Source organism: Arvicola amphibius, chromosome 5 (assembly GCF_903992535.2).
Source record: "Arvicola amphibius chromosome 5, mArvAmp1.2, whole genome shotgun sequence".
NCBI classification, from domain to species: Eukaryota; Metazoa; Chordata; class Mammalia; order Rodentia; family Cricetidae; genus Arvicola; species Arvicola amphibius.
Genome location: NC_052051.1, coordinates 136263477 through 136290733, shown reverse-complemented (window position 1 = coordinate 136290733; position 27257 = coordinate 136263477). Strand labels below are relative to the sequence as shown.

The window sequence follows — 27257 nt, the reverse complement described above, 5'->3', positions numbered from 1 at the left end:
CTAGAATTCCAGATTTCATAGCATGCCCACCCTCCACCCCCGCCCACTAAAAGACTTACACCACAGATGTTGCTCACAGTCCCACCTCCTCCCCAGGACATCTATGAGAACCTGGACCTCCGGCAGAGACGGGCCTCCAGCCCAGGATACATCGATTCCCCCACCTACAGTCGGCAAGGCATGTCTCCCACCTTCTCCCGCTCACCTCATCACTATTACCGTTCAGGTAAGGCAAAGGAAGCCCCTACGAGAATTGAAGAGTCTGGACAATGTGATTACTTCCTGTCTCTGGGCTTCAGGAACAATATACACTTTCCATAGCAGCATGGCTCTCTGGAAGCCCGTGGCCCCTCTGGTGACTAGTGGGCCTAGACTGAGTCCCTAAGATGGGTATGCCACACTGAGAAGCAGCAAGAACGTAGGTAGGGAACTGCCAGGAGAGGGAGTGTCAGGCAACCCAGTGAGCCTAGATAGAGGAAGACTCCTCTTCAGCAAGAAGAAACACATAGCTCCAAGGTTGGGATCTGGTCTTCACCTGAAAGCCCCGGCCCCACTTAGCCAGTTAAAGTATATACAGTCACCCGAGGTAAGGGAAGTAACAAGCGTTTGAATGGAGAAAATGGGAAACTGAGGGAGGAGCCTATGCAGGGTGGGGTGGGAGGATAAGCCGGTAAAGGTATCTTCTTGGCAGACTCAGACTTTGGGGTCAAATGAGGGGAAAGGTCAGCTCGTTTCTGCCCACATGGTGCATGAATGCACAAGCTGCTTCCACTTTGGAGCTGAGCACGCTGGGACAGCCAGCCCACCCCACCTCTGCTGCCATCACCCCACTGCTTCCTTCAGTGCTATCTCATTTAATGCCTGTTTTCTCTGTGCTTCTGTTCTCTCTGGGGACCGCTGCCTGCATGCTCCAGGGCCTGAGAGTGGCCGGAGCTCTCCATACCATAGCCAGTTAGATGTGAGGTCCTCCACTCCAACCTCTTACCAGGCTCCCAAGCACTTTCACATCCCAGGTAGGCGCTGCCAGCCCGCCAGCCCCAGCATGAGTGCATGCTCCCTGGGGGTGCCAGATGCCTGAGCCTCCTGCTTGATGCTGCTCAGGTATTAAGGAGAAGTCTGATCCTGGAGGAGCCTTCCCTAACCAATCATCCATGCTAACTCATCCTTCCAGTCCTAACATACCTATGGGCTTTGGTCTCTTCTCCATATAACCAACCTTGATCAGGACCACAAAGAAGGGACAGGGAAGAGAGAAATGTCCAAGATTTGGCTTCTTACATTGCTGCTTGACAGTAAAGACAAAATGGTGAAAGGTGCTTGCCTCCGGATTCTTTGGCTTGAACCACGATGCCTGTAAGCTGGTGGTCTGGGATCCATCTCTTGGCTTCTCTGGGGAGCCAGATAGTATTCTGGCCCCTGAGGTTGCAATTGAGCTCACTCTAGCCCAGATCTTATCTTTGTAGTGCATATACATAAATGTATTGAGAGAACCAGCTGCCCAGAAAGCTCAGTTGTTAGTGCGATACTTGTAATGTGTGGCTAGAGATGATGTGTGAATGAAAAGAAAAGGTTAAAGGGTAATTGAAGATGTTAATAGCAACTTTAGATTGTATATTAATATACTTTATAATATATAATATACCATATTAATATGCAGTATATGAATATACTGTATTTTATAATAGATCATATAAACAGGGATAAAAAGCCCAGAGCATTGTACAAGAGTGACTAGGGAGGTTATGCTAGATGAGGTGAGAAGAAAGAGACTTCTTGGAGGAAGTGACATTAAAGTTGGTGATGTGACAATCCTAGAAGAAACACCCCAGGCAGAGGGAGCGGCAGGAATAAAGTCAGTGTGCCCAGAGGAGGTGAGAGAAAGCCAGAGGCCTGGCCTCATAGGTGTGGCCTCATAGGAAGCCCCACCATGGATGCTGGAGTTGGCTTTCTATTGCTATGATAAAGACCATGAACGAAAGCAGCTAGGGAGAGAAAGGGGTTTATTTACAGGTTAGAGTTGATCCTGCAGGTTAGAGTCAGTCATTGAGGAAAACCAAGACAAGAACTGAAGAGAGACCATGAAGATATGCTTACAAGCCTGCTTTAATAGGTTGCCCAGCTTCCTTTTTTATACAACACAATACCATTTTCCCAGGTGTGACGTTGCCTACAATGGACTGAGTCCTCTAACATTAATCATTTATCAATAAAAGCCCCCCCCAAGGACTTGCCTACAGGCCAGTTTGATGGAAATAATGTTTCAACAGAGCTTCCCTGTTCCCAAATGTTGCTATCTTGTATCTTGTATCTTATATCTTGTATCAAGTTGACAAAAGCCTACTGGGTTACAATAGAGCCAGGCCTAGACCTGTTCTTCCAACTTTGTAACCCCCACTCACTCACTCTCAAGAGCTTACCCTGTTGTTTCACCAACACCATTCCCAACAGTTCTTGAGGTGCCCGGAATGTCTGACTGTGAGGGAGGGCAAGGTAGACAACTCTGCAGCTCCCTGAGGACTCTTGCACGGAGTGAAGTGCAGCCACTAGGGGGAGAAGCAGAGCACACTTCCTGCACCAGGACCTGCTTAGTCTTCCCTTACCTCTTGCATGCCCAAAACTTAACACACCTCCCTTTCCTTGGTACCATTTGTGTGCATCTGCCTTCTCTCCTGCTTCACTGGAACCTGTCGGGTGGGAGTGAGAGCTCATCTTTGGAAAAGGAAACCTACCTGGGGAAAGATGGCAGCTCTTGGGGAAAGTTGCTGACTGGCTCTCTCTTCTCAGATCAATTGACCAAGTGCTGTCTCCTCCCCTGTCTCTCTCCCTCTCTCTTCCCCATCTCTCTCTCTCTCTCTCTCTCTCTCTCTCTCTCTCTCTCTCTCTCTCTCTCTCTCTCTCTCTCCCCCTCCCACTGTTCCTTCCTGGTCTCTGGCAGCTGGAGAAAGTAACATCTACCGAAAACCCCCGATCTACAAACGGCATGGTACGGTCAGAGGCAGACAAAGTTTGACCAAACATGGAGGGGGAGGGGAGTTATAACCAATACAGATGGCTCTGCTCAGGTTTCCAGGAATGAGACGATGCAAGACCACAACATAGTCCTTCTTGCTACCCCCAATCCCTCGGGGGTGACTTTGTGTGGTCATGTCATTTCAAAAGAGCAAGGAATTATTCATGTCCCCTAAATCCTTTCTTACCACCTCCCCAACCTTCCTTGCGTGCTCTCTATGGCTCTGAATTCTGTGATCAGAGCAATCCCGGGAAATGCCTGCGTCCCTATGAGAGCTGCACTCAGAATGCTGATAATTCAAATTGTTCATTAGAATTCTGTGAGAGGCGTAGATTCCTATACCGAATTCAGGGCCTCTGCTTTAAGCCTTTCTGAGTGCAGATGGAAGCTCATAGATGAGAAAGGAACAGGAAAGCACTCCCTCCTTTCATATTTTGTTTCCCTGGTGCTGGAGGTCAAACCTGGGGCCTTGTGCATGCTAGTCAAGCATCCTACCTCTTGGCTGCTTCCCTGGGCCCTCATTCATTCATTTATTTGGTGCTTTTTAAACAATGGTCTGTGAAACACCTGTTCCTTGAAAACTAATTTTAAAAATACAGACTCGCTAGCTTCTTCCATGACCCAGACTCTTTAAAATGAGAAAGGCTGGATGCACAGCCCAGGTGTCCTCTCTTAACTCCTGTACCCATGATTCTGCCTGAGCTCCGGTACCAAAGTCGCCCATGCTGGGACTTCCTGCTCCTTACTACAAAGCACTCATTAAACCTCAGGTGACTGTGCACATCTTTCCCTTTGAGGAGGCAGAGAACGACCGCTAGCCTGGCTGCTGGGCATTTGCGCACTGTTCTAGTGAGGTAACAGAGGAGAGCATAGGCTTGGATTCAAACTTGGAGATGGCAGGAAGCATCCTGTCTCGTGAGCCTAGCTAATCAGATAGAGGAAGGGTCAGAGCAAGTACAAGTAGTGGCTCTGGCCACCAAAGACCCTGGATATTACTTTAGAGTTGGGGGCGAGGCAGAGTCTCACTAAGAGGCTTACCTTAAACTTACTGTATAGCCCCAGGCTGGCCTCAAACTCCTGGTTGTTCTAGATATTCTCAACGGATAGAATTGCAGATATGCACCTCCATGATCTGACTAAGATCCTGCATTTAAACAGTCATCTTCCGTTTTCAAAGCTGGTGGGGCAGAGGCCCCACAGTGAGATGTAAGCCTATTGTATCTGTGCATGTGGCTAGAAACAAAGGTGTTCCCAAAGATGGTTTAACCCTCCCAAAGAGAGTTTGTCTTGGATAGAGAAAAGGCCCCCTGAGAACCGTGTTTCTTAGGACCCTTCAGGTTTTCTAAGAGGGCTCCAGGAGATAGCAGCAAAGCAGGCTCAGGAGTCCAGGATGAAGGTGGCTGCATCCTTAAGAGATGGCAAAAACACCACCAACCAATGGAAGGTGCCCAGGACTCAAGTTAAAGGACCAGGTGCAGCGGCAAGGGAGTGATGCACAGTCCTCTGCTAAATGAAAGCCCATTAATACCAGGACCCTCCTCTCTGGTCCTCAGATCATAGACCTTGCCCCGATCTTGCCCTTGGATCCACAGATCTTGCCTCCCTGTAGCTCTTCCTCAAAAGTGACTGAAGAGTCACACTGGTTTCTCCAGCCCTGCTCTCTGTCCTGTCCACCTGTCTCCAGTCGACCCCACTGTAAAGTTACTGCCCTGTGAATACTGTTTCTGGAGTAAGTTCCCTGGTCACCTCTGCTACAGGATTACTTCCGATGGAAGGATGCATGATGCCAGGGAGAACCTGAGCTACCACACCATCCTAGTACTTAATTTAGAGATGAGGAAGCTGAGATATAGAGAAGGGTAGTATTTACCCAGGACTGTGTTCAAATTAACTGGCTTTAGTTGTAACCAAACCCTCCGTCTCCTTACTCCCTGTCCAGGGTCCTTCACATGTAGACTCCTCAATCAGGACATGAAAACAGCTGACCTAACTCAACAAGTTTCTTGGCCCTGCCTAGCAATTCCTTCTCGATGTGGTTCAAAGCCATGATAAAGCAGGCTTCAAAGATGTCAGGAAGGAAAGGGCTAGGCTCACCCGGAAACTTTGAGTTTTTCTTTAAGGATATGACTTTAATGTATATCATGAGAGTCCGTGGAATGTGCAGCAAGAAGCCACAGTCCAGTCAATTCTGATACAAATTGGCTGGGTGGTCTTGATCAAGCCCTTTCTCATCTCTGTCCTCAAATGTAAAATGAGGGGCTAGCCCAGGGCTTCTCCAGCTCGGGTGTTTCATGTCCCAGGCTCTCCTACCAGAGACCTCTAACCTTAAATAGACTTGCCTCCCGGGACTGGAGCTTGACAGAGACATAGAAGGGATGCTGACACTCTGCCTTCTTGAAGTGCTGTCCTTGGGTCCTTTGCAGGTGATTTGTCCACAGCAACCAAGAGTAAAACAAGTGAAGACATCAGCCAGGCCTCCAAGTATAGTCCAGCCTACTCACCAGACCCCTACTATGCTTCAGAGTCCGAGTACTGGACCTACCATGGGTCCCCCAAAGGTAGTATTAACGAAGGTCCAAAGGCCGGAGTCCTACCATCCATATCGGGAGCAATCACCAATTCTTTCCCACAATCATTTATTGAGAAAGTTGGGAGGGGATGTGATTGATTCTTACTCCTTCCACAGTGGGTGTTAAGTACCAGCCCCAGACCCTAGGGATACACTGGGGAGCAAAACACCAGTTCCTGCAGTTGGGAAGGCAACCTAGTGTTTAAAGGTAGAATATATAAACCTTCCAGATGCCATGACACCCCACCACATCCCAAGCTGTTCCTCTCTGTTGTGTGGAGGAGTGCCCATCAATATCCACTTGGATGCAACATTTGACTTCACTAATGAGTCTCCTTTCTAAACAAAGCTTTGTACAAGCTCACGGGTGGCTTCATTACCTCCTCAGAAGCCTCCACTTAGAGAAAGAGAATGACACAGATCAACCACAACCAAAATAGGAGGGGGATAGCAGCAGTGAGGATGCCCATGTGAAACCAGGGAATGGAGGGAGGGAGCCAAAGGGCTGAGCAGAAAGCACGCACTGGAACTAATCTTGCCTGGCCTCTGACAGTGCCCCGAGCCAGAAGGTTCTCGTCAGGAGGAGAGGAGGAGGACTTTGATCGCAGCATGCACAAGGTGAGCAGGCTACAGCATCGAATCAAAGACTTAGACTAGTTTTTATTCATTTGCAATTGACAGAAACCAAGTTCAAACTCCTCTCAGAAGAAATGCATAGTTGCCAGGCAGTGGTGGTGCATGCCTTTAATCCCAGCACTCGGGAGGCAGAGGCAGGTGGATCTCTGTGAGTTCAAGGCCATGCTGGTCTATAAGAGCTAGGTCCAGGACAGGCTCCAAAGCTACAGGGAAACCCTGTCTCGAAAAAGCAAAAAAAAAAAAAAAAAAAAAAAAAAAAAAGAACTTCCACATGGTGTTTCCATTATGCTAATAAGCATGTGAGAGGTGACACAAGCTCCAGCATACAGGAAGAGTTGCGTAGGCTATACCACTTTCTATAAGTGATGACTTCAGTGTATGTATGAAGATTCTCATTGCCCTGGAGTCAGGGAGAGTTCCTAAAACAAATACCTTGTGGCTACTGAAAGATGACTGGGCTTCGGAATAGTTAATTTTTAGATTTTTAATTTCAAGTAAAATGGGGAGATGAACCAGTGGCTGCAGGCAGAGCAGTGTGGTCCTGTCACCAGTTAGACCTGTTTTTGGGGGGCACACCTCCAGAGCCTTACCCAGACCTCAGGACTATTCTGGGAGCAGAGATGAACTCACAGGAGTTCACAAGGAGAGAGAGTTCTGGAAGGGTCAGGAGAGGCTCCTTCAGGCACAGTGGCTCAGTCATTCTTGATATTGCCCCATTGCCTCCTCCTAACTTCATGTTCCTCCCCGCTAGCTCCAGAGTGGGATTGGCCGGCTGATTCTGAAGGAAGAGATGAAGGCGCGGTCAAGTTCCTACGCGGATCCTTGGACCCCTCCACGGAGCTCCACCAGCAGCCGGGAGGCCCTGCACACCACGGGCTATGACATGTCCCTCAATGGCTGTAAGCACTGCTCTGTCTTGGCATCTCTTAGCTGCTTGCTTTGGGCCAGGCCCCTGGGAGGCACAGACACCATATCTTCTTCCTCCCTGCAGTAGGAGCCCTACATCTGAGATAGGAAACGTAGGAAACCGAGGCACAGAAACCCAAAATCACTGAATTCATAGAACTGGATCTCCCTCTCCCTGGGATTGTGCTGGACCATAGCCAGCCTCCAGATTCCATCTTTTGATCTAATAAAGGGATCAGGAGAGGCCATGAAGGTAGCCCCAGTTTCTGTCACTTTCCTGACTCTTTTGCCATCCTCCTGAGCCTCTCCTGGGTGTGGAACACAGACTGGGCCAAGGGCTAGATAGGGCGCCAAATGAAACCATGCTGTCCTGAGTAACCCCCTTTTGGGCTATCTGGAGCCTTGACTTCTAATTAAGTTCAACATATGTATATACAGGGCCTCTTTTCTAGGTGATGAACCTCCTATCACTTAGAAGTAAACAAGCAGAACTTTGTCAAGCCCTTCAGCTTGAGACTTTCTCACAGAGCTCCTTCCTGTCCTTGGAGAGGTGCACCTGCCTCCTTCCTTTCTCACCTCTGTGGAGTTCAGTCCTGCTAGGGCTGTCTCCAGACACTGCTTGCTGGGTGATAGAAGGCATTGTTGGTTAATCTACTATGCTTTGGGTCTTTGTAGACATCACTACTGGTACTTACAATCCACACAGTGTAGGAAACACTCACTCAATAGATGAGAGAAGTAGCATTAATCCACTTGCCTATGGCCAGAAAGCCAGTAAATGGCTAAGCCATGGTCAGACCTGATTTGGAGGGAACCTAAGGTCATGAACTTTCACTTCTTCGCCTTGCTAAACCTTGATTTTGGTGAGACTAAAGATGGCATGGGATGGTGATAAAGCCAGTTTTATGGAGTATTATGTATGGGTCAGGGACTGTGCTAAATACCTTTTTAAGAGTGTGTGTGTGTGTGTGTGTGTGTGTGTGCGCGCGCGCGCCTGAGTGCAGGTGCTCATGGAGGCCAGAGGCATTGGATCCCTGCACCTGGAATTACAGTTACTTTTGAGACCCCTGATGTGGGTGCTGGGAACTGAACCTGGGTCCTCTGCAATAGCAGTGCATGCTCTTAACCCCTAAGCAATCTCTCCTGCCATTGTGCTAAGTATCTTACTGTGTTGTGTGATGTTGTCTTAGTTAGGGTTACTATTGATGTGATGAAGCACCATGACCAAAAGCAACTTGGGGAGGAAAAGGTTTATTTGGCTCAGGCGTCTACATTATAGTCCATCACTGAAGGAAGCCAAGGACAGGAACTCAAGCAAGGAAGGCAGGAGCTGATGCAGAGGCCATGGAAGGGTGCTGCTTACTGGCTTATTCCTCATGGCTTTCTCAGCCTGTTTTCTTTTTTCTTTCTTTTTTTTCATAAAAGAGTTTCTCTGTAACTTTGGAGCCTGTCCTGAAACTAGCTCTTGTAGATCAGGCTGCCCTCGAACTCACAGAACTCTGCCTCCTCTGAGTGCTGAGATTAAAGGCATGCGCCACAACTGCCCGGCTCAGCCTGCTTTCTTAAAGACCCAGAACCACCAGCCCAGGAATGGCACCACCGGCAATGAGCCGCCGCCCCCCCCCCATCGATCACTAATAAAACAACATCCTACAGGCTTGCCTACAGACCATTCTTATAGAGGCATTTTCTCAATTGAGCTTCTCCCCTCTCAGATGACTCTGGCTTGTGTCAAGCTGACATAAAACTAGCCAGTACATATATATATATTCTTCACAGTATCCCTACCAAGGATAGACTGTCAACTCCCATTTTACAAAACGAGAAACTGAAGGATGACTAATTTGTATGCACTGATGAGACCTTTTCCCTGCCTAACCACGTGGGGCGCTGTTTTCCATCTCTGGCTCTGGCTCTGGCTCTGCAGGGCGCCAAGGCTGCTTCAAATTCACCTGTTGATTAGGGGTGCAACTGAGTGAAAAGGAATGCGCCTAGCGTGTGTGAGGCCCTGTCCTACATCACCAGCACAATACATAAAAACGTATGGAAAAAGTCATACGTGCATGCATACATACATATCCCAGGTACATCAATATAACAAATATTCCTGAGCATCTATTCCCTGACAGGTGCTAAGAACTGGGGCGGGACAGGGGTGCAGGGGGGAGGATAGGAAGAGTGGTATTTAGATTCGACAGTAGGAAACTGGCTATCTGGAAAGGAGTGCTGATTGAGCTCCCCGCCCCGCCCCCTCTCCCCACTTCCTAGCAGTCAGAGTCTTTGAGTATGAAGCTGTGTTTCTTTGTAAGCAATTAATGTCTCCACCGTGCCCCTCTGTACCCGTGAGCACTAATCTGGTCTTTTCTCCCTTGCAGCTCCTCGATCACACTACCTGGCTGACAGCGGTATGTTCTGCCTGCCCCACCAGAAGCCCATGGGTCTTGTAAGGACAGAGCCATGGCAATCACAGCTCCCCATAGCTCCAATGACAGAATCCTAGTATAAGTTAGCCCACCCATCGTCACTGTTGGATTGTGGGTCTCCACTTGGGGTACTCCCAAAGGGAAGGAAAGGCATATGTCTCTTGTACCCACCTGGGAACCTGCCTTTCTGGTTCTGAGCTTAACTCTAATTCTGAGGCCTATGGTCAAAACACAAGCATCTATCCTAAGAGGATAGATGTGTACAAGCCAAGGCCAGAGCATATACAGAGGTGCTTCTGGTTGGCTTAGAATTCTGCTGGAGCAGGGTTCCCCAAGACAATCTGGGCAACTTGCAGAGAATTTGGTATCCCCTGGATCCCACACCACTTCCCACTAGGTCGAGGGGAATATTGGTCAAATGTCCCAGGGAGAGTAACCTTGGCTCGGGGATCTGACTGTTTTTTGTTCTGGCTCCTTTTTAGATCCCCTCATCTCCAAATCTGCCTCACTGCCTGCCTACAGGAGAAACGGGATACACAGGGTAAGGGAGCTTTGTTGGGAACTTCTGCCCCAGATGCTAACACTCTAACCCCCATGACAACCTGCAGAACCAAGGAGAGGCTTTGGGGTGGAGGTGGGGTTGCTGAGAGGAATGGTAACTTCCCCCCTCCCCTCTGGTCACCCAGTAGAGAGAGGTCCCAGGGAGAATCTGGTGAAGAACTCTTGTGCCACACACTGGCTTTACCAGCGCCAACTAGCTTCACACCCCAGGCAAGGTCGTCACTAATGTGAAACCCATTTTGTGAGTGGAGCAATAAAGGCAAAAAGAAGGGAGCTGCATGCTTCAGTTCTCTCACCCGGTGAGAGGGAGAGCCAGGATTCAAGCCTTCTAGGCTCTTGAGCAGTTCATAAAATCTCCATTTAAACAGTGAGCTAGTTAAAGGCTGGAGGCGGGCGGGGGGGGGGGGGTTGTCGCCACTGTACAAGTGTTGGGGGCAGGACGCAGATTCAAGTATTGAGTTTTAAGCCCTGACTAAGAGCCACTGTTCCAGGTTCTGAGGGTCGCCCCTACAGCAAAGGAAGTCACTATTCCTGTGAAGTTCACAGTTCTAGTTAGCAGATGAACAAGGAGTAAGAAAATGTAGCTGTTGGGTGGTGCCAAGACAAGAAAAAATAGCCAAGGGGGTAGAAAGTCTATAAGACAGAAAGAAATTCAAACAAAGGTCTGAGAGCAGTAGCGGGAGGGACCTCGACTCTTGAAGATCTGCAAGAGCCTTTTAGACACAGAGAAGTGTAACACCTAAGTCCATGCTCCAGAGGTGAGTCACAGTCCCAGGTCACGTGGCCAGAATGGAAAGAGGGAGGGCCTGAAGCCAGATGGAAATATCATTAGAAGCCATTTGCTTCAGAAAGGAACTTCAGAGGGAGCCTGTGAACCCAACTTGGATTTTTAGAGGGATCTGTCTGTCAGCTGTGTAGAGTAAACACCGCAAGCGGGTCAAGAGAGGGAGCCGTAAACCTACTTATGGCTTAAGACCATCTTAGGGTGGGACCCGTAAAGCGGCAGGGCACCACTGGAGAGGATGCTATATATGGCCTTGGCCCTCGGAGAAGCCCGTCTTCAATGCACTTGGGTCAGCGTTCATTCATTCAGCAATTTTACTCAAAGCCTCCTCCCAGATGCCAGGTTCTTCTCTGAATGCTTGGAACCTGTAGTTGATCAAAACAAAAGATCCCTCTCCAGGGTCTGGGAAGATGGCACAGTGGTTAAGAGCACAAGCTGCTCTTGCAAAGGACCCAGGTTCGGTTCCTAACACCTACACAGTTGCTCACAACTCTCTATAACTCCAGTTCCAGGGGCTCCAAGGGCCCTTTCTAACCTCCACGGACACTAGTTACACACATACATGGTACACGCACACACCTACAAGTCAAACACTCATATACACTTTTAAAACTTTCCTGTCTCTTCGGAGTTTAGATTCTTATAAGGGAAAACAAAGTATTAATAAGTAACAATATGAAATAAATCCAATATATACAAATGTTGGAAGACAGTACTATAAGAAAAGAAAAAGGGTGAGCAGGATAAAGAAGGTTGAGATTTCATGGAAGGGGTGACTTCCAGTTGCCAATAGGGCTGTCTCCCAGGGAAGATCTTGTACTAAAGGGCCATTCCGCTGAATTAGTGGGTCCATACTTGTTGCCCACTGCATGCTGGGACTGAATTGCTGGAAGAGCTACATTTCCCTAAGTTGAGACTGAGACCGCAGAAGGAGTTCCATGCCTCGGGCCTGGTCCACCTTCTGGAGGTAAAGTAAGTGCTTCTGGGAAGCAGTGAGCATCTCAGGCCAGCCCAGCTCTATGTTCCCTACAGACACCCAGCGCCGACCTCTTCCACTACGACAGCATGAACGCGGTCAATTGGGGCATGCGAGGTGAGCACTGCTGGCCAGAGCTGCAGGGGTATTCCATCCCGATACTTCCCAGAGACTCAGAGCACTGACTGTTGCTTGGCCTGCAGACCATGGCTACCGGTTCGGTCCCCAGGGTGGGCTCTGTCTAAACCCTGAGTTCCCACTCCCTGAAGCTTCCACTCTCTCCTTTCCCTAATCTTCCCTCATCCTCTCTAGTCCCCACCCTTGGGTGCTTTCGAGGCCATCTGTCTCATCTGAGCTCTCAGAGCATCTGAAAGTGCTGATTACCCTGTAGTGCTGGGCTAACGCTTCCAGTCAGACATGGTAGAGGGAAACAATCGGAGCCAACTGCTCAGTGTTCCCAGAAAATTCCCCATGAGATTCTCTGCCAGGAAGATTCTCATGCCAGACTCCCCTGGCTGCCTGGAGCAAGCCCTGGCTCAAGTGACCATGACACGGCTTCCAAGGGCCCCTAGATGATGAAGATCATGTCCCTAGGCTTCATTGCCTCAGATCCTTCCCCCCTATTGTGCATAGCTCGAAGGCTACTTTCCTCACAAAACCATCTCAAGAACAGCCAGCCCCTCCCACCCCCAGCCACCTACCATGCTCATACCAGCCCTGTTTCTCCCCATGATAAACTCAGGAAGAGAGGGATTCCCATAACTTAGAGCAATCGCTGTGTGGAGACCAGATCCACAGGATACTGAGACAGAAGCCAAGGTAGCGATGTACGGCCCAGAGGTGGGTTCTGGTTGGTACATGTCTCTTTTCTTTTTGCAGAATACAAGGTAAAGAACACATAGAGCCTGGGGTCTCCAGGATTCTGGGAACCACTACCTTGGGGAGCAGCAAGAGGATGGCAGCACCATCTATGCAGGGAAGAAGCATAGATGAAAAACCTTTCAGGACTAACATTGTCTCACCTCGGCCCATTGTCCCTGATTCTCCCTTAAGTCTTCTCTAACCCTTTTCCTGTCCCTAAAGACTCTAGGACACCAGAGGGCCCAACTGGGCGGCTTAACAGCCACCAACTATTAGACACATTCAGAAGGCCTTGGGCCTACATTTATGTGAAGTACCACCACCAAGCTTATCTTTAGCAACGTTAGGACACTCTGGGGACCATGCCAACCCAAGGAAGGCGGACCCAACCCTTCCTCCTGACTAAATGTCTAGCTTTAGTGGATAGAAAAAGGAGCCCAGGGTCAAACTGAAGCTGGAAGAGACAAAATTACCCCCCACACCCAAGCTAGACATGCCCACCTTTCTCCTTAGATCTACCCGTATGAGCTGCTGCTGGTGACAACAAGAGGAAGGAACCGGCTGCCAAAGGATGTGGACCGGACGCGCTTAGAGGTATGAACTGGCATGTCCAATTTGCTGACATTATAGCATGACCTTGTCATCTATAAAGTTCATACTCAAGAACCTGTTTTCTTTTTTAAAAAATCTCAAAAAAACTCTCCTGGTGTTTTGAGTAAATTTAAAGTTTTGCATTAGGCTCCTTTCATAGCAATTTCAGGGCACAGTCTGAACATGTCTGGCGCTGCACAACCCTGAGGAAGACGTTTGGGTTGAAGAGATCCCATAGTTGCCAGAGCTGACCCCACTTAGGGACAGAATGAGTCATTTAAGGATCTGTTGAAGCTTGTTGCAAGAGCAGAGACTCGAGCAAGCTTCCACAGCCCAACTGCTGTGCCATTCTGAGCTACCGGTGTCCTCACAGGAGACGGATGTTCTGTCTGCAGAACAGCAGCTAGGTCTGGTCCCTACATACTCAGGGCTGCACTAGAGCCAGGTCTTGTGATGGGTATGAGGAATGGGGCAAATGGCACTGCTTAGAGGACGAAAGCATAAAGAAGTCCCACGTTACAAACCCGCATCCTGCTTCTGCTATCACTAGGTGGACAGCTTCAGCCAGGTGATAACACAGCTGCAGCTGTGTGAGAATGTCAGCCTAATGCTCCCCTCAAGCTTCCAAGAGGAGCAAATGAGAATATACATCAAGCCCTGGGCAGAGTTTGGCAGTGTGCCAAGGATTAAGTTCTAGCTAGATGTTAGGATGCTGCTATTCAAAGCATGTCACCAAGTCCTACTTGCTTGACACGGGCTTGCAGGAAGAGGTAGGTAAGGTTTGGATGGGAAGGAAGCATCATGAGCAGTTGAAACAGTATAGATAATAAGTGCAGAGAGGCCCTGGGCATGGCACTGGGTAGTACAGATCATTTAGCATAGAGTGCCCACCCCAGGCTACCTCTGACCTGGAACTTGAATTACCCTGTCTCATGATGTGTCCTTCCTGCCTCTCCATGCCTTTGACTCTTCCTACATGCCCTTCCCATCCTGTGACTGTCTCGGATCTTAGGGCCTTGCTCTACAGACCACAGTACCCACGGTACCCAACTCCTTCCCAAGGCCTCCCCTAGGATAGATCACATGCCTGGTCCTCCAGCCTCCCCTTGCCTTCACCAAGCATATCTCACCCTCATTAATTTCAATCCCTCGGCCAGACCCTGAGTTTCCTATGGGAAAGACTGTCTGTCCTGCACCACGGGACCTGGTTAGGAGAGATATCAGAACACATTTGTGGACCTGAATGCAGGCTTCCTAAAGAGGAAGTTTTGTGATCTTCAAGAAGTACACGGAAACCAGCTTTGCTTTGGTGCTTAGAAATTCACCCAGGGTAGAGGCAGAAGGGTTTGGGGATACTGCAAGTGAGCCATGAAGCTCTGTAAGTATACCCAGCTCTAAGGTCCTGAGTTAGCAGCCCAAGAACCTTGGATGATTTGTTCACATCTTCCTAACAAGGGGCTTCAGGTGCCTGATGGTGCTGAAGGGGACAGCTCCCCGCCATCTCAAAAGAGCGGCTTTAAGGCACGCAAGCATCCCCGACATTCAGGACCAGGGAGCTCTAGTTTCCCTATGTATGATGGATGCTCACTGGGTGGTTCATACATAGTTCTCACCCCAAACCAGATAAATCGCAGCCTGGGGAAGGAGCTCAGGTCAATCCACCGTGGCTTTCAAATCACCCAGGGATGTCTAAAATGTATTGCTGAGTTAGAAACACGGCCCCAGCCTCTGCACCAGCTCTAGTCCCTAAGATGTCCTCAAGAAGTTCAGAGTACAGAAGCTCATTTATCCAATAAATATTTATCATAAGTCTGTTAAAGGGCTAGCAAGATAGATTAGCAGGTAAAAATGCTGGCCATGCAAGCCAGGCAACCTGAATTCAATCCCTAGAAAGCACATAAAGGTGGAAGGAGAGAATGGGGTTCACAAAGTTGTTCTGCCCTCTGAACATGCTCTGTGACATGTGCACCCCCAGACACACATCATATATGTACACACAAAATAACAGCAAATTAAGTTTATAATTTAGAAGTTTATTATAGGTGCTAAATGTTGTTCTATGTATTTACATGTGTCTGTAAATCAAACAGAGACCCTGATCCCTTAGAGCTTGCATTCTTGTGTGAGAAAACAGACACTCAAGGACACAAATGAAAAACAAATGCTAAGCTGTGCTAGCAGGCGATAAGGGGAAGGGTAAAAAGCCAAAGAAGGACTGGACACGGAACTGGGAGTTAGGAGAAGCAAGCTGTGGTTGCAAATAAATTGACGAGAGTAGGTCTCACCTGCTGTGTAACATCTGAGCAAAGTTATCCGTGCTTTTGTGAGCACTTTCTGGGCAGAGGAGACAGCCAGTATTGAGGCTTTAATACAGAAGTGAGCTGTGTGTGGTAGAAGATATCAAGAGGTGAGTGAGGCTGGGACCACAGAGCACAGAAGATAAGAGGAGAAGGAAGTAACATCACAAGTAGGGATGGAAGCATCCGTTTAAGCGATTCTCAAAGAGCTCACACCGTGATAAAAAGTGAGCGAATCAGGCATGCCCATGAACTCTGTGCTCAAGAGTGAACTAGTTCACTCTTGCCATCCCTTCTTCTAGAACTGGAAACTGAGGCTTGGAAGGATTGCCCATGTGCCCAAGGCTATACACCCATATCTACCTAACTCTAAAAACTGTGCTAAAATATTAGCTCGCAGTGGCAATAAGTCAACAAACTGGCTAATTGTTGTGTGGCTGTATGCATAATTCTCATTGGGTGTCCTTCAATACCCAACTGAAGATACTAAATTCTCAGAGAATCCAGAAACCTTGCGGTCAAAAGATAGGCCATATATTTTTCTTTTAAAATAAACTTTATTATAAAAAAACTACAGAAACTGATCAGACCAAGTGTATACATCTCCGTGAGTTTCTGTACAGCTAGAATAGCCATTCGGAAGCTGTGGAGCTCCACGCTGGGTTGACACTTGGAATGCACTTACTTCCCTTTTTAAACTTGATTTTAAATCTCATTTTGAAAGTGTTTAGACCTCCAGGAAAAGTGTGTGAATAGGAAAATGAACACCCACCTACCCTTCACCTAAATCTATCAATTCCTAATATTTTGCTATATTTCAAGTGTCATATACTTCTAAGTCTAAAGGCTTTTGACATGAACCTTCACGATTTCTGAGAACAGAGAAGGGGAAATAAAAGGGAGGATGGGAACCTGCGGTGAAATGCAGAAGAGCGTTTGCTTATATGACAAACTCATTTCCATACAAGGAAAAGAAAGGACGTTCCAGTGGGAGAAATATAAGCAGTGAGGTTTTTTTTTGTTTCATTCTTCTGATGAGAAGCCTGCTAGGTCAATATCAATAAGGGTCAGTACACCCTGAATCCTTGGGTGTACCCCTTTTTCTCCCAAAAAGGAGTTGGGTAGCATTAATCACATGTACTTATGGACATAGATACATGGAACATGAATTTATAAAGGGGACGCCAACCAGAGTGTACAAATAGAGCTTGGGTAAAGTCAACACCCACCAGAGCTGGAGGCGAGGGAAGCCTCTCCAGCCAGCATGCATACCTCCAGAGGCCCCCCCAGGAGGGTCTCCTGCACCTCAATCCATTCATCATACACCATGCAACTTCCTTGCTCTGACCCTGGGCCAGGCCCAGGGAACCCACAGTGAAGTACAGAGAGACCTCTGAACCCACAACTCACATCCTCATGCTGCCTGTGTTCCATCCACACCATGCAGCGCCACCTGTCCCAGGAGGAGTTCTATCAAGTCTTTGGCATGACCATCTCCGAGTTCGAGAGACTCGCCCTCTGGAAGAGGAACGAACTGAAGAAGCAAGCCCGGCTGTTCTAGGCGTAGGCTCTATACATATAGATGCATTTATATAAAGATGTATGTAAATCTCTATCCTGACGCGCGATATAATCCTCTTGTATAATGGGACACAACATGCTGCCTGCCATGAGACTTGCTTTTCTGTACTGTCAGGCGAGCCCACATCGTCGAGGTATTTTTATGCTCCTTACTTCTCTTTTCTAAGTACTGTGGGACCTGGGAAGGGATTTGAAGGGACTCCATCCTTTTACTGGGATCATTTTTATACTGAAACATCTGTCCCACCTTGAGTCCCCAAGGTCTATCTCTCCTTTTGAAAGGTGCCTGGAGGGATCTCTACCCCCTGCTTCAGGACCATCTCCCAGTCTCCAGGGCTGATGCTGACCTTGCAGTTTTCACTGTGGTCACAAATGGGCCCTCCGGTGGAAAGTCCACCGTGATCCACCCAAATCAGTGAGCACCTTGGAGGCCTCTTGAAGAATTTTCTCCACACCTCCAAATGGGAGCTAAGCGCCCTGTGGGGTGATGCAGTAAGATATGTGGGCCTCAAATCCATTCCTTACGTCAGTACAGAGTGGACAGGCCCTGGCCTCTCCTCAGCGCAGCAACCCCTCCTCCTTCGACCCTTGGTCCTGACCACTCCCTCGTGCAAATCTAGAATTCATGGTAGGAAAAGGAAAACGGCACTTCCCTTCCCCCTACCACCTCCAACTGGCTCCTCTCCCTGCCCCACAGTGATCCCAGCACACACTCCCACCCTTCCCCCTTTATAGGAGAGGCCATTGTTGCAGCCTGTACTCTTCAGCCTTATTACAATCTATGTGCCTGATGACCTACACACCACAGGGCTAATGTTCCCACCATAGCTCCAGCAAGCATCTGAGATAGACACCCCCACCCCTGTCCAGGGAAAATAGGCCACCGCCCAAAGAAAAATCTTGGCCTATGCTACTGGTCCCTCCCTAGATGGCAATGCATCCATATTGGACCCACACATGCACCCATCCCCTTGGGTCTGCTACAACATTGGTTGCATCTCACAAGGGAAGCTTTTAGAAGTGTGGATGTTGAGGGGATTCCAGAATGAGGCATTGAGCAGCCCTGCTCATGCTCTGCCCCTAGAGACCTCAGGGACTGGACTCTTTCTCTTCCTGCGACAGGTGAAAACAGAACCTCCTCTCACCACCCCTGCTACCATTCTGAGCTGTTTACTGGTGGCTGCTCTTCCTTCTTGGAGATGCCTGTGTCACACTCTTTGGGGGTCACAGAAGAAAGATGGAGAAGGTTAAAAAGACAAGGATGGGTGCTCGAAATGCTGGTGATGTGGCATAGCAAGTGTACAGCTGACTGCAGCAAACCCTTCCTGGGCACCTGCTGAATGCTGAGCACGGAGTGGGGGAGGCGGGAGGGGCACTGGGATGAATCAAAGAGGGCCCTAGTTTCAGGGGCATGCCTTGTAATGGGAGTCCTGGTAAGACGTACCGGACATATCGGATGCAAGGCAGAAAGGGATGGACGGAGGCCCGAGAAAGGATGTGTGACGTTGCTGAAGGTGTGTGCAGCTGGTGCAGACCAAGGAAGCTTCTAGAAGAGATTGCATGTAAGCAAAATCAGGAAGGATCTGAGGAATCTGCGAGTTGGAAGGGTGACAGGGTGGAGGGATTATGAAGGAAGTCTAATGTACTCTCATTTAAAAATGTCACCTCCCTGCAACTTCTCTTTTTGGCCAACATCTTTCAACTTTCCTGACCCGTTAGAAACTTCCCCAGCCAGATGCGATCATTGAAATTGAGTCATTGTCACTGGTTAACAACTTGGGAGATTGAAGGGCTTTGGTTATTGCTGTTGGATATTTTTTGTTTCCCATAAAAGCACATCATTTCAACCCAAACCCATGTCCTCTTGTTTTTTTTTGGAGGGGGAGGGAGTAGCTGGCGTGGGAACAAGCTGACTATGCACAAAAGTAACTAAGGACCAGGACTGGAGTCACTAAAGTTGTTAAGGCAAAAAAAAAAAAAAAAAAAAAAAAAAAAACCCTTAATTCAGTGGTTCTCAGCCTCCCTGATGCTATAACCCTTTAATACAGTTCCTCATGTTGTGATGACCCCCCCCCAACCATCTCATTGCTACTTCATAACTGTAATTTTGCTACCGTCATGAATTGTAAATATCTGCTCTACAGGATATCTGATACAGGGCCCCTGTGAAAGGGCCATCTGACAGCCCCTAAAGGGGTCAAGAACCACAGGTTGAGAACCACTGCCTTAGTTCAATCCATAAGGAGTGGTGGTGCACGTTTGCTATCCCGGTACTGGGAAGGTGAGCACAGTTGGATACCTACAGCTCCTTTGCTAGCCAGCCTCGCCTGATTGGCGAGTCTCAAGTCCTGGTGAGAGAGCCCTGTCTCAAAACACAAGGTAGAAGCATCTGACTGACAACACCCGAGGTCATCCTCCGTCCCCCATGTATGTACCATGCGCACATACACACAAACATACTGGGTCAACACTATGTGGCCTATTCTCTGCAGAATGCAGGGTACTTGAGATAGCAGAGGGAGGGGGGGTTCAGTCACAAATAAGACTCTAACAAAAGTCATGTTAACTACCATCAGTGTGCCTATGCAAAGGACTTAAGGCACATCATCTCATTTAGACCTCTTAGCAACCCAACACGTAGCCATAGTTAACACCCCGATCTCACAGATGGAACCACTTTGAAGATTCGTAATTACTACCAGGAGGGCCAGGAGTCCTTTCGGCCTGTCTAACTAGAAAGACCAGCTTCGCGTTCCTAGCAGGTAAATCCCTTTTACCTGCAAGTCCAAACTGCCTTCTTAAAAGTGGCTTGGATAGTAAGAGCAACCCGAAACCCAGGATGCAAGAGTTCTGAACTCAGAAGCTCAGCAATGCCATCTAGAGTCAGATTCTTTGCGCCCCTCCAGTTCCATCATCCTTTATACTCTGGCATTTATCCTCTGCCAGTGTGCCCCCCATATATACAAGAGGCTGCTGTGATCCCAGGCATCTCCTCACACAACCATATTTTAAAGACAGGAAAGAAATTTCCCTCCATATGTCTAATTTAACAAGAAAAACTCTCCCAGAGCTCCTGAGTCGGCTTCTGCTCCGGCCTTGCCCATTGGCACTAGGGAGCACATCCATGTGTTTAGCACAGGGGAGGCGAGAACATTTAGGTTTGGCATTTTTAGCCACCACCACAGTGAGGGTCAGGCCCTACTGAATAGAAAGATGAGAAAGGGGATAGCAATGACCCATGAGTGAGCATTGGAGTTTTGGCCACACTGTGCCATTTAAGAAACTCAATACACACTGCCAAGGACCCTGAGATGGCCTGCAGTAGTTTCGTTTAACCAAATATTTCATAAACTGCATCCTCATGATTATGAAGACCAGAATTCGGGTCCCAGTCCTTGTGAAACAAACTGAGCATCCAAAGCACCTGTGACCAGCCAGGGGAGGAAGGGAGACTGGGGGCATCTCTGGGGCTTGCTGACTTCCAGCCCAGCTTTAAAAAAAAAAAAAAAAAACCACAAGTTCTGATTCAGAGAGAGCCTCTGACTTGAAAGAACAGACAGAGAGACATAGAAGGAGACATCTGACATTCTCTTCTGGTTTCCACATGCGTACAGAGGTGCGCACACAAGCATACACTCACTCAGAAACACATGAAGGAATGAATGAAGGAATGAAGGAATGAATAATCTTGAAAATTTGAAAACGTGGCGTGGGTTGGCCTCTTTCCTGACCTCTTATTCTATAATTTTTAGCAAGAATAATTCTGGTCCACTGAGATAGCTCCACAGGTGAGGTGCTGATACCGGGGTTCAGTGCCTGGGACCCACATGGTGGAAGGAGAGAACTCACTTCCATAATTTGTCCTCTGACCTTCACATATGTGCTATGCACATATGTGCATGAATGCACGCATACACACACACAGACACAATACATTTTTTTTTTGGTTTTTCGAGACAGGGTTTCTCTGTGGCTTTGGAGCCTGTCCTGGAACTAGCTCTGTAGACCAGGCTGGTCTCGAACTCACAGAGATCCGCCTGCCTCTGCCTCCCGAGTGCTGGGATTAAAGGCGTGCCCACCATCGCCCGGCGACACAATACATTTTTTTGAGACAGAGTTTCTCTGTATAACAGCCCTGGCTGTCCTAGAATCCTGGAACTCACTGTGTAGATCAGGCTAGTCCCAAACTCACAGAGATCTAGCCATCTCTGCCTCCCTAATGCTAGGATTAAAGTGTGCACATCAATTTCTTTTTTGTTTGTTTTGTTTTGTTTTTTGTAACAGGGTTTCTCTGTGCAACATTCCTGACTGTCCTGAAACTTGCTTTGTAGACCAGGCTAGCCTCAAAACTCACTGTGATCCACCTGTCTTTGCCTCCCAAGTGCTGGGATTAAAGACGTGAGCCACCACCGTCAGGCCCACTTTCTTTTTAAAAGAAAAAAAAGGAAGGAATATGTTTCTACTTTTCTTCCACTTTCCTTCCCTTCCAGACGAGTGGTTCAAATGCACAAAAAGATACCAAGAAAATCTTTGTTCCTGCCTACATACGCACCCAACAAATGTTTACTTCAGGGGCATCTGCTGCCAGATAAACAGTATGGTAGATGTGCCTCCTGCACGCCGGTCTAGAAGAGAAACAAGTTCTAAGTAAACAGAAAAAGATGGGTGGCAGTGGTGGCACACACCTTTAATCCCAGCACTTGGGAAGAAGAGGCAGGTGGATTTCCATGAGTTTGCGAGCAGCCTGGATTACAGAGAGTAAACAGAAAAAGATGGTACATGAAAACAACAGAATCAGCAGACAGGATGCCCCAGGAAAAGAACTCCCTTCAAACACCTAGCGAAAGGCGAAAGGCGTCAGCAGAGAAAGCGGAAGTAGGAACATTCTAGGCAGAGGGAAACAGTGTGTGCAAGGCATTGGGTGGACAAGAGCTTGTCCTACTGATGATCTGGTGGAAGTGAGGATGGAGTGGAACAAGTAAAGGAAAAGGTGATATCAGAGGTAGCCTGGAGTCAGCCTTTCCTTTGGGCTGCCTGCCAGCTCACAAATAACCTTAGTGAGACCTCTTCTTAGTTATTAAAGCTCAACCTATAGTTTAGGCTTATTCCTATGAGCTCTTATAACTTAGACTAGCCCATTTATACTAATCTACCTTCTATCACATGGCGTTACCTCTCTTCCATCTGGCACCCCCGTTTCCTCTCCCTGTCTCCTCTGTGCCTCGATTACCTCTTCTTACTTCCTCTCTCTGCCCAGAAGTCTCACCTATCCCTCCTGCCTAGCTATTGGCTGTTCAGCTCTTTATTAAACGAATTGTAGCAATATGTGGTCACACAGTGTACAAATATCCCCCAGCAGTAGCCAGGTAGGCACGCAGAAGGCATAGAAGATATCCTCCCATTCCTCCACGTTCTACAGATAGTCTGGTTTGGCTCTGTGATTATTAATAATGAGCGTGAGGAAGAATTTCTCAAACTGTTCCAATGGAGAGTGTCATCTCCACTCAGGAATGCTGATGAGGAATACAGAACCACAGGCCCTGCCCTGGCCTCCCCTTCGGCATCTCCGAGAGCTGCGCAACAGTAAAGATGAGACGGTGAGACACTCTGCTCTAAGCCATTTGCCTTTTTTTTTTTTTTTTTTTTTTTTTTTGGTTTTTCGAGACAGGGTTTCTCTGCAGCTTTAGAGCCTGTCCTGGAACTAGCTCTTGTAGACCAGGCTGGTCTCAAACTCACAGAGATCGCCTGCCTCTGCCTCCCGAGTGCTGGGATTAAAGGCGTGTGCCACCACCGCCTGGCTAAGCCATCTGCCTTTTAAGGACAGACTCAACCTTTTCTGTCGGACACTCTGAGGTTCTTAGAGAAGGGTATTTTCCCATATATATGGCCTCTTGGAATACTGCAGGGCAACATTACATTAACAAGCCAGAACACAGTGTTAGGGGCCTCCAACATCACAGGTTATAGTTAAGCCCGGCGATAGCTGCACTTTGTAGCTACAAACAGACCAACTGAGTCTTGAGTATGTTCATTGAGACAGGGAGCCTGATCAGCTGCACCAGGGACACTTGCCCTTAGCAGACTGCAGACACAGGGATGTGAACATCCGCTATGGAAGGCTCAGAGGCTGCAGCTGGCCTCAGAGGCATTTCACGTGGGGTAGAAGTGCCGCTATTCAACACAGCTAGGAAAAATTAATGGGAAAACAAAGCATTGCTAAAAATTAGTAGCAAATTGGTGTTGAAGCGCTGGCTCAATGGCTAAGAGCATTTGCTGCTTTTGCAGAGGAGCCAGGTTCAGTTCTCAGCATCCACATGATAGCTCACAAGCAGCTATAAGTTTAGTTCCAGGAGATGCAGCACCCTCTCTTCTGGCATCCCTGGACACCAGACACACATGTGGTGCAGAGACATACATGCAGGCAAAATACCTATATACATATTTTTTAAAAAAAAATACTTTAAAAAAATTAATAGCAATTGACATCCCAGAACTACGCCCGCTCCATTAGTTCCCTGTGTGGAATGAGGATCTAAGCATTTCACAACACTAAAAGTTTTGACTACACAGTGACAAACACGCGCTTACATGTACCATTATGAGCTGCTGCCCTGGAGTGGGGCTCTAAATGAGCAAAATGTACAATCTATGAGAAGCATAGCCTTTTACTAACTCCTCCTGCCGCTATACCTGAGGGATAAAGGCAAAAGACACCAAAGGCCAGCAGAGACACGTGTGCAGATAAATAAAACTAAAATATGTCATCTAAGTCTGTGACCAGTGGATTTCCTAGTTGAAGTGCGCTGTCCCACCTAAAGACTACTCTCATCAATGCCACCTTCTCCAGCAGTCTCAAATCGTTGTTTCCCCGGGCTATGAGTGCCCCCTCTGGACCAGTACTGGAACTGCAGGAAGACAGAGGATTCTCCAGTTATCAGGCATACTCTGGATTCTCCAGCTACCAGGGAAGCTTGCTAGCCTCCTTTGCAGGAGAGAGAGGGGTGGGGAAGATGAGGGGGAGGGGGAGGGGGAGGGAAGGGAGGGAGAGAGAAGGAGAGGGAGAGCGAGAGGGGGAGAGGGAGGAAGGGAAAGAGAGAGAACGAGAGGGAGAGGGAGAGAGAGAGAGGACTATGAAACAAGGAAGAGCCAGGAGAGGGGAGGGACATTCTCTGCATTTGCATGCCTAGATCTGCACCGTCTTTAGAAGCAGCTTCTCCCTACATCAGCCTTAGGGTTTAAGCTGTTCAGAGTTCCACCAAAGTAGTTATAACAAATACACTGAATTTCACTAGCAGTGTAGTCTTGAATGCTGGCCATGTAAGGGGTGACCACAGCAACCTAATGGTGCATCTATCTGTCCCTGTTCATGGCAGGATGTGAGGACTCACTAGTGAAACGGAAAAGCCCATGTGAAGGACTAGAAGTTTGCTTTTTCAGCCCTGGAAAAGGATATCTAGAGTCTTAATAAATCTCTAGTTCCCAGTACGACACGTGATTGTAACACATGAGTGGGCCTTCCTCCCACTCCCCAACACACTGGACCACCTGGATCAGAACAAACTCCATGTGACCCAAAGTTTGTCCTTCATGATGAAATATCATAGCCATTTATTTGATTTGGGTTTTCTTTTCTTTTGTTTTTTGAGACAGAGTTTCTCTGTGTAGTCCTGGCGGTCCTTGAACTTGCTCTATTGACCAAGCTGACCTCAAACTCAAAATCTACCTGTCTCTGCCTCCCAAGTGCTGGGGGTTAAAGGTGTGTACTAGTGCTGCCTGGCTTTGGTTTTGTTGTTTCCTGTCTGTACAAAATGTCACTCCTCATCAGCCCTGGTGGCAGCAAGTGTGAAAAGCCTGGCAATTCTCCCATCCAGAAGCCCAGATGCTCCTGCAGGGGAGAGGAACCTGGCTGAATTGGTTCCATAGCCAGGGCTTTGACATAAGAAACTCCCTGCAGGGGGCAGCCTGGGTCTATGTAGTCAAGATTTTCTTACTATTTCCATAAGCTTCTGACAACTTCCTCAAAGGAAACCCTCACCAATGACATAATAGCAAGACTTCCAACAGATGAGCTCTGTGCTCTGATCTCGTTTGTGTCCTGGCTACTGCTTTATCCTCAGTTTGCAGATGAACATATTGAGCCTTTGGGAAGTAATTCATCCAGTTTTTCACAGCTGCATGTGGTAAAGTCAGGACTTAAACTCGGGGCCATCTCACCTGACGCCCATGCACTTAACAGCTGAATAGCTACCTCCCTAAATCGCCAAGTGGCATTTGAAGAATACTCGCTCTATGTCACACCTGGCACCAGGCATTCAACAGACATAGTTATGTTTAAATCTTCCTGTCATTCTGCTAGGAAGTTGTATTAGCCTAGATGAGGAAGGTATAGTTCAGAAGGGTTGAAGGTCATGCCCTGGACTGCAAAGACTCTTTCCAAAGGTTAGCTCTTCACCACTGTGTTCCACAAACTGAGCAGAGTGACAGGCCAGGGACTGTGACAAAGATGTCATGGAGCCTGAATTCCTGCCCCATTGTTCCCCATTCCACCCCTAAGGCCCTGTGTAATTTATTAAAAGTCTCTACCTGCTCTTTTTTTTGTTTTGTTTTTTGTTTTTTGTTTTTTTCGAGACAGGGTTTCCCTGTAGTTTCTAGAGCCTGTCCTGGAGCTAGCTCTTGTAGACCAGGCTGGCCTCGAACTCAGAGATCCGCCTGCCTCTGCCTCCCGAGTGCTGGGATTAAAGGCGTGCGCCACCACCGCCCGGCCCTCTACCTGCTCTTAACCTCCATTTCCCCACATGACAAAGGACAAGATGAGATAGGCTGGTGTCTCACTTTTCTCTCAGCTCTGGGATTTTCCTAGATCCAGGTTAGTTCATTCTGGACCCCGGAGCCCAGTACTTCCCTTGAGCCTTGAGCATCAGAATAAAATAGTCAGCTTCTCAGAAAAGGTGGCTTCTGCTTTAGCATTCTGTCCTGGGTGGACAGGCACTCCAGAAGTCTCCATAGGGAAGGAGTCCATGGCCATATACAGCCCACGGGCATGGCTTAGCTGGTTCTTGATATTCCAAAACAGTAGTTTTCAACCTGTGGGTCACAATCCCTTTGGGGGTCAAATAACCCTTTCACAAGGGATGACCAAGACCATCGAAAAACACAGATAATTATTTTATGACTTATAACAGTAGCAAGATTACAATTATGAAGTAGCAACAAAAATAATCTTATAGTTGGGGGTCACCACAACATGAGGGACTGTATTAAAGAGGCACAGCATTAAGAAAGTTGAGAAACACTATTCTAAAACAAGAGAAATTAATGATCAACTTTTTTTCCTAAGACAGAGTCCCCATGTATCCCAGGCTGATCTCAAATTTGTTAAACAGTCAAGAATGACCATGAAATATGGATCCTCCACCTCCACCTCCTTGATACTATAATTATAGACCTCCACACTCAGTTTGTGTGGCACTGGAGCACAAACCCAAGGCTTTCAGGAATGCTGGACACGTGCTGAGCAATATTCCCAGCCTGTGACCAGCGTTCTTACGTCAAAACAGATCATATGGGCTGTTGAGTTGGCTCAGTAGGTAAAGGTGTGTCACCAAGTCAAATGACCTGAATCCCATGAGACCCACATGGCAGGAGAAGTCAGCCAATTCCCTTAAGTTGTCCTCTGACCACCACACAGACACACATAAGCTCACATGTGTATGTGCACAACTTTTTTTTTAATGTTTATGTGAAAAATCTGAGTTTCTGGGTTCTCCTAAAAAATGCCAACCTGTCCACTCCAGGTCTGAGCTGTTGGCCATTCCCCCTCTAAAGGGGAGGGGAGAGCCCTGCTTTGCCCGTGTCCCCAGCACTCCAAACAACCCTTTACCCCTGGGGACTTCAGAGTATGGTCACTCTTGAGGGGCCTTGTGCTCTGGCCTTGGGGCAGAACCTAGGGTGGGACCAGGCTATCTGGGGCATTTGGACACGATGACAAAGGGTCCTTCAACATTTCCTCTGGCCTCACAGCTTCTGCCTCTGTGAGTCTGAGCCCTGAGATCAGTGGGAGCT

At 48.1% G+C, this 27257-nt stretch overlaps 1 protein-coding gene across 6 annotated transcripts in view; it reads left to right on the top strand.

Annotated features, from left to right (window-relative positions):
* Ablim3 (actin binding LIM protein family member 3) overlaps window positions 1–19048 on the top strand; it is a 114699-nt gene extending 95651 nt beyond the window's left edge. For 4 of the 6 annotated variants that reach the window (XM_038332096.1, XM_038332095.1, XM_038332094.1 and 1 more), the window contains 11 exons: window positions 97–226; window positions 2936–2983; window positions 5434–5568; window positions 6133–6197; window positions 6967–7114; window positions 9497–9526; window positions 10027–10085; window positions 11922–11982; window positions 12745–12752; window positions 13240–13320; window positions 17062–19048. In XM_038332096.1, coding sequence (XP_038188024.1) covers window positions 97–226; window positions 2936–2983; window positions 5434–5568; window positions 6133–6197; window positions 6967–7114; window positions 9497–9526; window positions 10027–10085; window positions 11922–11982; window positions 12745–12752; window positions 13240–13320; window positions 17062–17175 — 879 coding nt within the window. In that variant the 3' untranslated portion in view covers window positions 17176–19048. Of the gene's footprint in view, window positions 1–96; window positions 227–914; window positions 1014–2935; window positions 2984–5433; window positions 5569–6132; window positions 6198–6966; window positions 7115–9496; window positions 9527–10026; window positions 10086–11921; window positions 11983–12744; window positions 12753–13239; window positions 13321–17061 lie in introns of all 6 variants that reach the window. The other 2 variants (XM_038332097.1, XM_038332093.1) reach the window with 2 other exon arrangements.
* Window positions 19049–27257: the final 8209 nt, after the last annotated feature.